This window comes from Hemicordylus capensis, chromosome 5 (assembly GCF_027244095.1).
Source record: "Hemicordylus capensis ecotype Gifberg chromosome 5, rHemCap1.1.pri, whole genome shotgun sequence".
NCBI classification, from domain to species: Eukaryota; Metazoa; Chordata; class Lepidosauria; order Squamata; family Cordylidae; genus Hemicordylus; species Hemicordylus capensis.
In genome coordinates, this window is record NC_069661.1 from 47,953,480 (window position 1) to 47,966,188 (window position 12,709).

Here is a 12,709-nt window from a genome sequence, read left to right on the forward strand (position 1 = left end):
TATATCAATTTCAAAAGTGTCAATGCTTAATTTTCAGAGAGTGTGTTATTTAGCCAGACCAATATTCAAAGTAAATGATTTTATAACCAGATCACATTATTTTATAACCATGATTTTATAACCAGATCACCATCTATTAGGGATGGTGTTGCAGTTTCCTATGCTGAGCAAGGGGTCGGATGAGAAGTCTCCAAGGTCCCTTCCAATTCTAAAATTCTGTTATTTTGTTCAATGATCTGTGTTAGTACATGTAAATGTGCTAGACAGTACAGATTTGCTCAGCAAGAGATTGTTATTTGATGAGGGAAATCGGTTGTAACCAGTCTTGTCAGTTTTAACTTTTCCCAGTGCACAAGTATATCTGACAACTAACAACTGTTTTAAAGGCCATTTGTCAGTTTATTCTAAATGAATGATTCACTGTTGTAAAACAAACATTTTTAGAGCAATCCAAGAGCATTCCATTGCCAATCCAAAAAAGGGGTCTAAGAAATCAACCCTTGCAAACTGGACAAAGAGGCACCTTTTAAAGTGGGGGTAGCAATAATTCTTCATCCCAGAATAGTGTCTCTTCCATTTATATGTTTTCTGGTGTCTCCCTTAAGTTTGTTTGGAGGGTTTTTTGTTTTTTTTTTAATTTGAGAGTCTCTTTGAGACAAGGAATTTGTTTTTTCATTTCCTTTGCTAAGTAAACTGCATTGTGAACTTGTTTGGTTGAAAATATTGGCCAACTTTCCCCATTTTACAAGAGCTCTGACTTTGCAGGGAGCCAGGGACATATTTTGGGGAGGCATCCTGGGAAGGAGAGAGTGTTGAAAATTGCCCCTCTCACCTCACATGGCGGTGTAGTGTTAGTCTGGATTGTTAGCCAGTATTTTGAATTAATAAACTGAATTTGTAAAATACATTTATTAGCATGTTCTAGCATTTATTAGCATTTGAATGTTATGAATATTACATTATTCAATACATAATTGTCATAATAAAGTAATGGCTGATATCCTGACTCAAGAAGCTTTGGTGCTGCTGTGCTACAGACTAACACAGTGCCCTGTTTGTGTAGGCAGGGGTAAGCAGCCTTGGCTATTGTTGAACTTTGTTGAACTGTTGTTGAACTAATAGCTCAACTGTTGTTGAGCTATTGTTGAACTACAATTCCCATCATCCCCAGCCACAGTTGTGGCTAATCTTGCAGATCTTGAGAAGCTGTGAGAAGCCGAGAGGGACATGGCCTTCAGGGACACTGTGGAGAGGTTACATTTCTGTGACTGTTGGGTCTTGAGGGACGTTTAACAGTTTTCGCTCTTTGAATTATTCAGCTTACTGTACTTTGATTGGTTTTTTAAAATATAAAAGAGAAACAGTTCATTTACTTAGATCCACCCACCTCATAAATTTAACTGTTTTGTGTGTAATTTTAAAATAGATTTAATTAAAGATTTGTAGCCAATTTCATGGAATGTGTGGAACAGGTAGATGTTTGCAACAGATATGATTCACTTTCACCTTTGTCATCACTGTTTAGGGTGCAAATGCTCTGGTCACATACACCATAATTAGTGGTGCAGATGACAGCTTTCATATCGATCCCGAATCAGGGGAATTGATAGCCACCAAGCGTTTGGACCGAGAACGCCGCTCCAAATATTCTTTGTTGGTTCGTGCTGATGATGGCCTTCAGTCTTCAGATATGAGAGTGAACATTACTATTAGTGATGTTAATGACCACATACCCAAGTTCAACAAACCTTGGTATTCTTTTGACATCCCAGAAGATACTACTCCAGGTAAATGACAACAGTAGATGCCATCATTTTTAATGGTTTTTTATTTTTTGCAGAAGTAGCAGAGAAGGAGACAGCAGCAGAGAACCATCTCATGATGGCTCTTTGCAAAGTGGTGGCTGTGCTGCTACTCTGCAAAGAGCCTCTACAAATGAAGGTGAGGCAAGGAGACTATGGGGGACTTCTTACTGTCCCCATGGCAACCCAAAAATCTGTTTGAAGTGAGCATCTCATCTCACCCTCATGTGAGTCCTGCCCCTGTTGTTTCTTTTTTGCAGAACCTTATACAACTCTGGTATTTGTAAATGTATTTCATAATCATTTAAAATATTAAATCATATTTCAGCAGTAAAACCAAAGTAAATATCATTTGGATGATGATGATTATTTTTTTAACATTTATATCCCGCTCTTCCTCCAAGGAGCCCAGAGCAGTGTACTACATACGAGTTTCTCTTTCACAACAACCCTGTGAAGTAGGTTAGGCTGAGAGAGAAGTGACTGGCCCAGAGTCTCCCAGCAAGTCTCATGGCTGAATGGGGATTTGAACTCGGGTCTCCCCGGTCCTAGTCCGGCACTCTAACCACTACACCACACTGGCTCTTCAGCTTTACTGGTTCATTAGGCTTACTCATAAATAGAAATCAGGATATGTATTTATAAACCTTGACTAAATAAGAATCTTTATAACAAATTTTTTATCCAGAGTCATTCATGAGAGAGTTGAAGACATACTTAATTTTCCCCTTGAAATTAATGGAACTTAACAAATTGTTCTTATAGAAATAAATTGAGATTCTCTAAGAAGGGAGTGGTTGCAGCTCTGTTCTTGGAACAGTTCTGTTTGAAGATCCATGTTGTTGATTATTTTTCTTGATTCCTACCTAGGTTCTTTAGTGGCAGCCATCTTAGCTACTGACGAAGATTCAGGTGTGAATGGTGAAATCACATACGCTGTGAGTGAAGATGATGGAGATGGAACATTTTTCCTCAATCCAGTCACTGGAGTTTTTAACTTAACTTGTATGTTGGACTACGAAGTGCAGCAGTATTATATTCTCACAGTTCGTGCGGATGATGGAGGCGGACAATTTACCAGCAACAGAGTTTATTTCAACATACTAGATGTAAATGATAATTCACCAGTCTTCAGCATGACTTCATACAGCACATCCTTGATGGAGAATCAGCCTCCAGGATCTACTGTCCTTATTTTCAATGTTACTGATGCAGATGATGGTATGTACTTTTCCATATTTTAAAAGTGTGCATTTGGAGTATGTTTGCATGTATGTGTTTATATATCTTTTGACAAATTGGAATAAACAGTATTTGCCATGGAGAGGCAAATATATTTTAAAATCTGGTGATGAAAAAACCGCACTCTAATCATGTACTGCAGCAAAAGCAGAAGTCCCACCCTGGCACATCACTAACCTTACTGCTCAGGTTACAGCAGCATTCATCTGAAAAAAGTGAATGCTGCAACCATGATGGCAGGCATTTCTGGGATGGGGAGGCTGGGGGGCCTCCCTGTTGAGGGTGATGCCACCAAGGTCTGAAGCAAAGGGCATATGTTGTCCTTTGCATTTTGTTGCCCTCTCATTAAAAGTGTGCTGAGGGAAGTCTTTTCTTGTCCAGCTTTGGTCCTGAAATAGTCACTAGCAATGCATGTACTGCTGCCACATAGGGAAGGAGGCCAGGGTGCTGTGGCTACTGGCAACTGGTGAAGCGGGAGGTGGGCCCAGCTTCGTACCATTGTGCCCTTAATGGCTGGGCCTCACAAGGTCTCAGATCTTCTCTTGTTCCTGCTCCCTCCTCATGCTTTCTTCCAAAGGAGGGAGCAAGAACAGGAGAACAAGGGCAAGTCTTCTCCTGCTTGAACAATACAGGAGTGTGAATTCTGAGATTCTGCTTAGAATCAGATCTGCATGTTGAGTCTCTTTTTAGATTCAGAATCTCATGTTATTACCAAGAGTACTAAATATATTTATTATTAGAGCCTCTGGATGGGGTGGTTTATAAATGTAATAGATAGATAGATAGAAAGAATGAATAATAATAAATTATTAAAGTGGTTTATTAAGAAAGATAGAAAATACATGGTTATTTCAGATTATAATGCTAATAAGCCAGAGGCTTCAAACCAGAGGAAATCTGTTACACTTAAGTCATATTGAAATCAGTGACCAACACCCAGACTAAGGTAGTAATGGTACATTAATGCAGTGGGGGACTGGGGATTTTCATTGATCTCCCCTTCCCTTTGAAGCCAACTGTGACTCCCCAAAATAAGGTTGACTCCTCAAAATAGGGTTGTGCAGTCCTCAAGGACATATTTTTAGGTTGCACATTTGGCGTCAAAGGTAAAGGGAGATTGATGAAAATCACCCCTCCCTCATTACGCCAACACAACATTAATCTGGTTGTTTAATAAAGAACCCAGAAAAATAATCTAATTGGGCTTTAAAACCCGCTATCTTTAGGACCTGCTGTCTGTCTGTGTATGTTCTAAATGTGAATCTAGAAACAAAAGATTGCCTGAATGCTGACTAATTTCCTGTTTTTTTCAATTATAAACAATAATGAAGACAGACATGAGAGTTCAGAAACTAAATATCCATTGTCACTTCCCTGTTTAAACCCACTGCTCAAAACAATAGTTATTAACACCAGCTTAGTATTCTTTATATTCAAACTGGCATAAATAAAATAGACTTCAAATATAAGTATAGCTTTCTAATCTTGGATAAATAAACTATATTTAATATAGTTTTGTATCTCTTTTAAAGTTCACTTGTAAGGTGTCATTAAAAATGGCCACATGATTACCCCCCCCACACACACACACACAACATTCATGCCCAGGCAATGGTTCCAGTGCTCTTGAGCTGGTGGCGTGAGGGTTCTGGGGTTCTTGTAGCCCTTTTTCTTTTTGTCCAGCCCTGAGAGGCCTCAGACTTTAAGTTGAGGGAGAGAGCAGGTCGCTTCACCTCATTCCCTTTCTACCCATCTAGTGCTCCTCAGACTGGAACAGACTCACAGGGGGATCGCTACTCTGTACCCAGCCCCTCCATCATTGGCCTTGCCTTCCTGAAAGCGTCCTCCATAGACATCACAACGTGTGTGTGTGTGTGGCCATGGCCGTGGCCTTGGCCAAGACCATTAGTGAAAACATCTGAGAACTGCAAGGCCCCTTCCCTTCTGCCTCCACCCCTGTTCTTCCCTGCCAGGCCAATTAGGCTGCTGGCTGGTCACCAAGGCTGGTGCATGCCCCAACATGTCATCAGTCAGGGATGACAGTAGGCATGTGCGTGGTCACAGATTTGCTTCACCTAATCTGTGCCTCAGATGAATTCCCAATCACCTCTTCTCTCTGCTCCTTAGTCTCCCAACATATGGGTAAACACATTTCAGGAAAAGAATATCAATCTGTTGGCTATCTTAATAATTGAAGGAAAGTGGCATCTTGTCTTAATTCTTACTATTCAGTCACCGGCACTAGCTCAACTGATATGAACTTATGAAGCTCTTTGACCAAGTCAGACCATTGCCCCATCAACCCAGTATGGTCGACTCTGATAGGTAGCAGCAATCCAACTTCTCAGACAGAGACCATTCACATCCCTGCAACTGGATCAATTTAACAGAGAATGATGAAGACTAAAACTGTAGCAAAGCACATCCTCTGCCCAAAGTTATGACCCCTCCCTACATGTAGGGCTAAACGTTATTGCACCATCTTCACTTTCATAACTTTAAACCAGAAATCCATGACACCAAGTCATGGACATGTAGTGTAAATGTGTGCATTGGATGTTGCCCACACTAGAAGAATTTACACAAGAATACAGAAACACTGTTTTGAATACATAAATAATGGTTTGCAAGAAAATGCAGCAATGCATGAAATAAAGTAATTGCAATGGAAAGACCGAATATGACAATTACTTAAAAAAAACTGGGATTTTAAAATCTAGACATAAATATTATATAGACATAAATATATGAAGTTAAATAATTTCATATAATTTAATAGTTAATTTATTCATCCACACAGCCATGCACAGCTTTTGGGAAGGACAGTGCCAGACCAGAACAGCGGCGGGACAGCAGAGGAGCAGGCAAGAACCTGCGTGCCTCATTCTTCGTATGAGCCAGCGTGGTGTAGTGGTTAGTGTAGTGTAGTGGTTAGAGTGCTGGACTAGGACCAGGGAGACCTGAGTTCAAATCCCCATTCAGCCATGATACTAGCTGGGTGACTCTGGGCCAGTCACTTCTGTCTCAGCCTAACCTACTTCACAGGGTTGATGTGAGGAGAAACTTAAGTATGTAGTACACCACTCTGGGCTCCTTGGAGGAAGAGCAGGATATAAATGTAAATAAATAAATAAATTCTTAAAGCTACCGCTTTCCACCCACCCCATCCCCCACAGCTGCCCAAAACGATTCATCACGTCCCTATATAATTTAATAATATTAAATAACTTAATAGTATGCAGATGGTAGAAAGATGTGCACAGTAAAGTCCCACTAAAATCAATCCCATTAAAATCAGTAGGAAATAAGCATATTTCTGTGAAATGACTGTATATCCATATCGCTATGGTGGTTGCAGATGTACAGTGGCAAATGAGGTTTTTGTGAGCAGCCAATTCCCCAGGAGCATGCACACTCCCCGCATGAGTTTCTGCTTCCTACCCTGTTGTCAACATGCTGAGATTCGTTGCATCCATACTCACCAATCTTGGCATCTCAGCACCTGGGGAGGAAGTAGAGGCTTTCACAGGGACCACATGCTTCTGCGGAACCAGCTACTCACATAAACATCAGGTGCTGCCCTATGCCTGAACCTGCCCTATATATCCTATCATTTATTCCCAAATTATCTAATAGATAAGCATTTCCAGGTGTGAGTTTGTTGCTTTGTCACTCAGATTTCAAATCCCCACCTTACTGTGACATTGAAGGCTTTAGAAAATTCAGAACTGGCAGACACTCTATCGCCATACACAAAATGAGCGCCTCAGATGTTTCATTCCTTTTAATCACCCTTAAATTAAGTGCCATTGTTTTCAACAGCTCTAGTGATATGCTCACCCACTAATAGCTCTAGTGAAAACAGGTCTAGTGAAATGTTCACAGGGCATATGTTCTTTGCTGGAGCAGCAGGGATAGCATCTGGAGAAGAGAAAGCAATGTGGGGAAAGAGATGAGGGGAAAGCGGGGCACGGATTGAGGGCTAGGCAAAGGGTAAGCAAGAAGTGCTGGAAAAGAGAGAAGGTGGAAGAAAAATATTGGAAGAAGGAACTGTTCTGGAAGAAATGGGGCTAGAAAGAAGAAGATGGTTAGCAGGAGGGCTGGAGAGAAAGAGGGCCATATCAGGGATAGAACACAAAGAAGGCAAATGGAGGACGGTTAAGTGCTAGAGGAGGTAAGGCACAAAGAAAGACAAAGAAAGGAGGTAGGTAGGAAAGAAATGAGATACATAAAGGGAGAAAGGCAACACAAAGAACCAACAACTGTTCCCCATCATTCCATCTGTCACTTTTGACAGATCTTTGGCTAGTACAGCATACAATCATGCTAATGACAGTAAAGACATTCCATGAGCATTATTCTTCTCTAAATGCTCCTAATATATGGAGTTACAATCCCAGCTCATGCCTCTTGACCAGCCTCCCTGGTACTTCTCTCTCCCTTTCCCAATAGCATACACCCTTTCTTCATCTTAATGTAAGCCTCTAAATTTCTTCGGTCCTCCATTAGCCCATTCTTCCTCAGTTTTCTATCTCCTCTGCCCATTTCCTCATTGTATAGCCACTTTTCCTTCAGATTCCTATTTTTTTCATCTACTGCCTATTTTGCACACTTCCTTTTTTGGTGTCTGAGCAACTTCCTTCCAGTTCTTAGTCATCCCCTTGTGAGATTTAGTCCCAGTCAAACTGACATTTTCCTTTCCTTCACAGAAGCTGGACTTATGCTGGCCTTGGGCCGAAATAAACCAATGCATACATACATACATACATACATACATAAGCTGGACTGACAACTATTTGCTATCTCACCACCCAATAAATATCAAAGGCTTCACTGCCACAAGTATAATACAGCATAGATTTGGAAATGGTCTTTTGCTTTAGGTCTAAACTTTTTTTCCATTTAAATCAATGGCAACATTCCTGCTAGTTAATAAATTGTCAGTTTGTGATAAAATATGGCAATTTTTCATGTCCGGTTTGTAGCTTATATACTGTTCTGTAACATATCACGGCATTTTTTATCTGTAGAGTTAGCCATGCTGAATGTAAGGTAAATATTGGACAAAACTATAATTGTGTAGTTGCCTTGTGCAAAGCAATATGCAAGCACACATTAATTTATGTCTGGCATAAGAATGTATGCAGAATGTTATATAGCATCATATTTCTCTTGTAGTATTCTAAAATGATATAGCAGTTCTCTAATTTTAAAATAATAAATAGCAGTGATTAAATACATTGCATATTGTAGAATTAAATTTGTTCTCTAAAGAATGAATCTGTTCTCTCAGAATGAGAAATATTAGCATAAAGAACAAACTGTGCATCTATAGCAATAGTTAGTATGTTGTACAATGTGAAAAAAGACTTCTGGGAAGAGCAAAATAGAAAATAAAAGTTCATAAAATGTGAACCTCAACCTTTATTATTTTTAAGGCAGATTAAATGTCCACATTATTTAGTGCTGTAAAGCCTTAAGCATTAATACAGAGACAAATATTAGAAGTTCAATGGCCTTTATGATGAATAATATAAACAAAATGTGTTCTGGCTTTTAAAGTGTCACCATATATTTTCCATATATAATGCATACCTTATATACATTAAACCATTACGCCATATATAATGTATAGCTAAGCTTCTGCTGCAATTATGTGCTGAGTTGGACTGCTTACAATTCATTGAATTCAAGATGGACAGTGTGTATGTGTTTGCGCATCTGTGTATGTATGTGTATATACACATGCACACACACATACCAGAATAGTAGGCTGCTTATTTGGCCATAGCTGTGCATGGATGAGGTATATGCTTTTTGTGCTCTCAACTGATGCTTTGAATAGAGTGCCTGACAATCATTTGCCATAAAGCAAACCATTGTATACTGTTCTGAAATTCCATATGTCATTATTTCACATCTTAAAATGTAGAAAGTTATTTCCTTTTAGGAACTGTTTCAAAATAATTGTAAACATTCATTTTTATCTGCCAACACAGCTAACCTGGGGTGCCCGTCTTATTAGGTCCACTCACGATCTTTGTTCTTAAACATCTTCCAGCAAAATCCATACTGATTCAATTGCCTTCATAACATTAGCCCTATTCATTCATTCATTCATTCAGAAAAACCTGTACTCGCTTGGAGCTGTCAAAGGGAGGGGCAGAAGTCCCCCCAACCCTGATGCATTAATCAGTCTCTCCCACTCTCCCTCCCACGGCACTCATAGTTACTGCAGTCATCTGAAGAGACAACCACCGTAAGTGTGATGGTGGATGCTTCCGTGATTGGAAGCTTGACGGACCTCAGACTGCTGATCACGGAAACGGCCAACATCACTCCTATGTCTACCCGCCGCCAGCACCTCCCCTTTGAAATCTGTACATCACCACTTTTTTTTCATAACTTCTGAATAGGGCTGTAGTAGTGTCACATCAGGGATTTCCTGTACTGCACATTTTTTAGTACTTCAACCTAATTCTGTTTTTCTCTGTGTGAAGAAATCCATTCAGTTATATTTATTTACTTGTGCTTATTTAAAGGAAGCCCTGCTTGTCTTTTTTTCCAATGACATAAACCACCCTGAGCCATTTTTGGAAGGGTGGTATAGAAATCAATCAAACAAACAAACAGAACACAGAAGGCTCATGAGTCATCAAACATTTGCTTGCTTGCTTGTCTTCTTTCTACCACAATGTCAATGAAATTGCGGGGGGATTAAAAGCTGCTGTAAGTAAACACATATTCCTATACATTTTTTTGTTTCTTTCAGATTAACAATTTCAGTCATCTGTTTTCCAGTTTCTTATCAGTCCTGTATACCGTGATCCTTCCATATCCCCAGTCATTTCGCTCAATTTCTTGCTCTGTATGTGTGTATGTGTAAAACAAAAGAGCTTAGTCATACTGTATCCTAAAATATTGATACATCAGTGCAATATCTTCTGGATTTTTGTAAAATGTATTTTCAGGACATTTTGTAAACCCTATTTCTAGACCTTTTCTTCTGGTGTAATCTGAAGATTCCTAACTTGCTATCTTTGTATAGTATATGTGATATCCAGAATGACTATCATGCTTGAATAGGAGTGCTTAAATCTCTAATTTGCTTTGTTTTTCAGGTTCTAATTCACAATTGTCCTACACCATTACCTCTGGAGATAGCCTAGGCCAATTTAATATTGAGAAAAATGGAGTTTTAAGCATCAGGAAACCATTAGACCGTGAAATCCAGTCTTTCTACAGCCTTGTTGTTCACGTTCATGACATGGCTTCTCCTCCAGCCACCAGGTACACAAGCACAGCACAAGTATCTATTATTCTGCTTGATGTGAATGATAACCCACCAAGCTTTATCTCTCCTAAGCTAACCTACATACCTGAGAATACACCTATTGACACCATTGTATTCAAGGCCCAAGCAACTGACCCAGACAGTGGCCCAAACAGCTACATTGAGTATAATCTACTAAATCCCTTGGGAAACAAATTCAGTATTGGTACAATTGATGGAGAAGTAAGGCTCACTGGAGAGCTTGACAGAGAAACAGTTTCTAATTACACCTTGACTATAATTGCTACAGATAAAGGGCAGCCATCTCTTTCTTCATCTACTGACGTGATTGTGGTAGTACTTGACATCAATGATAATAACCCCGTCTTTGCTCAAAAATTATACAAAATTGAGATTGCGGAAAACATTCTGACTGGGACAGATGTGGTCCAGGTCTTTGCTGCAGATGGAGATGAAGGTTCCAATGGACAAGTTCGCTATGCCATCATCAGTGGAAATACTAATAATGAGTTTCGGATAGACTCTGTCACAGGGGTTATAACAGTAGCTAAACCTTTGGATCGAGAGAAGAAGCCTTCCTATTCATTAGCCATTCAGTCAGCTGATCGAGGAAGTAGCCCACGGATTGACACAACTACAGTCAGCATTATTCTGATGGATGTTAATGATTATATCCCTACATTTGAACTTTCTCCCTACTTTGTAAATGTCCCAGAAAATTTGGAAATATTACCAAAGGTCATTCTTCAGGTTAGTACCTTTTAAGAAAGTAATAAATGGGAAGTTGTATTATACACAGGAAGTTCTGACAGTTAAATAATACGTACGGTGGCTAACTTGAAGACTGAGGGGCAGTGACCTATCTTCAGGATCAGAGTTCTGTTGGGGCAGGGAGCCTTCAGAGTAGTTGCCTTGCAAACTTAATGGGCAGGGCAGTGCGTGGGGAAAGAGACCAGGAAGCAATTTTTGCTTCTCTCCCCTCCCAGCAAAAGTGCTGCTCACTGCCATAAATATTGCATGAGGGCTGTGCTCATCAAGCCTGTAGGGCAGCTACTCTGAAAGTTCCCTGCCTCGACGCAGCTCTGATACAATTAATAGATCACTGCCCGTCATGTCAGCCAGTGATCTGAGATGCTTTATTTGTGTATTTATAATATTTCCTGACAGTTCGTTACAGATGGACTGGACAGCTTTTTACCTAGACCTGTGCCTCTCAATCCTGTATTCCTTTATTTTTAATCTTTACTCTTGAGTAAGGTATTGTTGTAGTTATTGAAGTGTTATTCAATCTTTCCATAAAGATGCATGTCTCACATTTGTTTCCCAAATTAGAGACACTACATTAAGGTAGCTGAAAAAAATTAATTGGTGTTTTTAAAGGAAGTAGTTTACTCTGTGCTGGATCTTTTTGATAATTTAATCAGTTTTTAATAAATGTGTAGCTATTTGCTCTGTCAAGCATAGGATCCTTTCTCTTGATATTCATGAGAAATAATTGAATGTTAACTGGACAAAGGCATATCTGTTAGTAAAGATTTACAGTTATGTTGTGTTTCATTGCTTCTATAGGTTGTAGCAAGGGATGATGATCAAGGTCTAAATAGCAAATTGACATATCTTCTTGTTGGTGGAAATGAAGATGGCTCCTTTACACTTTCAGCCAGTGGGCAGCTTCACCTTGTACAGAGCTTGGACCGAGAGAGAAAAGAACAGTATATCATGTTGATCACAGCAGCAGATTCAGGTAAACCAAATCAGTTACTTGTAGAATCCTACGGGGAGATATTAAAATACTGGAAAATATGCATTATTTTGCATTTGGAGGGAAGGTGAAGATATAAATATATACACAGTTGAGAGGACGTACTGATTCCACTGAACAATTACAAATATTAAAAGATTTAGGCTCTTTAACTTGAATTTATATGTTTGTTTAATTTTAACTAGAGGCTTATGTATTCCTTCATTGTATGAACATGGAATTTTTCTGTTGATTTCTTTCTTCTGTCATCATCGCTCAACAGTTTCTCTACTGATGCAGATACTGACTTTATTCCCCACAAGGCTAGATCTGTTTGCCAAACAGAAATGGAATGGGATAGAAATAATAGAAGTCAAAATAGGAGAGGGTTAAATTAATTTTTAGAGTGTTGTAATTTTAACACTGTGAAAATTCTCCTGAATTCCACTACCGGTTGCCTCTCTCCTCTCCGCTTGGAGAACTTTCTCACAGCATTTGAGTAAGGCTGCAGGTGGGGTAGAGGCAAAGGTTGCAAAGGGTCTGTGGCATGGGAGCTATGGATTTCTTCAATGTCTTTTGGGTGGCAAAATAATCTCAGTTTTGTACACAGCAGCTCTATCTCTTTTAAAA

The 12,709-nt window shown here is 39.4% G+C and overlaps 1 protein-coding gene across 1 annotated transcript in view; it reads left to right on the plus strand.

Moving 5' to 3' along the window:
• FAT4 (FAT atypical cadherin 4) overlaps window positions 1-12,709 on the plus strand; it is a 173,138-nt gene that overhangs the window by 87,930 nt on the left and 72,499 nt on the right. The window contains exons 3-6 of the mRNA XM_053254941.1: window positions 1,526-1,787; window positions 2,673-3,023; window positions 10,166-11,088; window positions 11,908-12,082. Of these exons, the coding sequence (XP_053110916.1) occupies window positions 1,526-1,787; window positions 2,673-3,023; window positions 10,166-11,088; window positions 11,908-12,082 (1,711 nt within the window). The remainder of the gene's footprint in view (window positions 1-1,525; window positions 1,788-2,672; window positions 3,024-10,165; window positions 11,089-11,907; window positions 12,083-12,709) is intronic.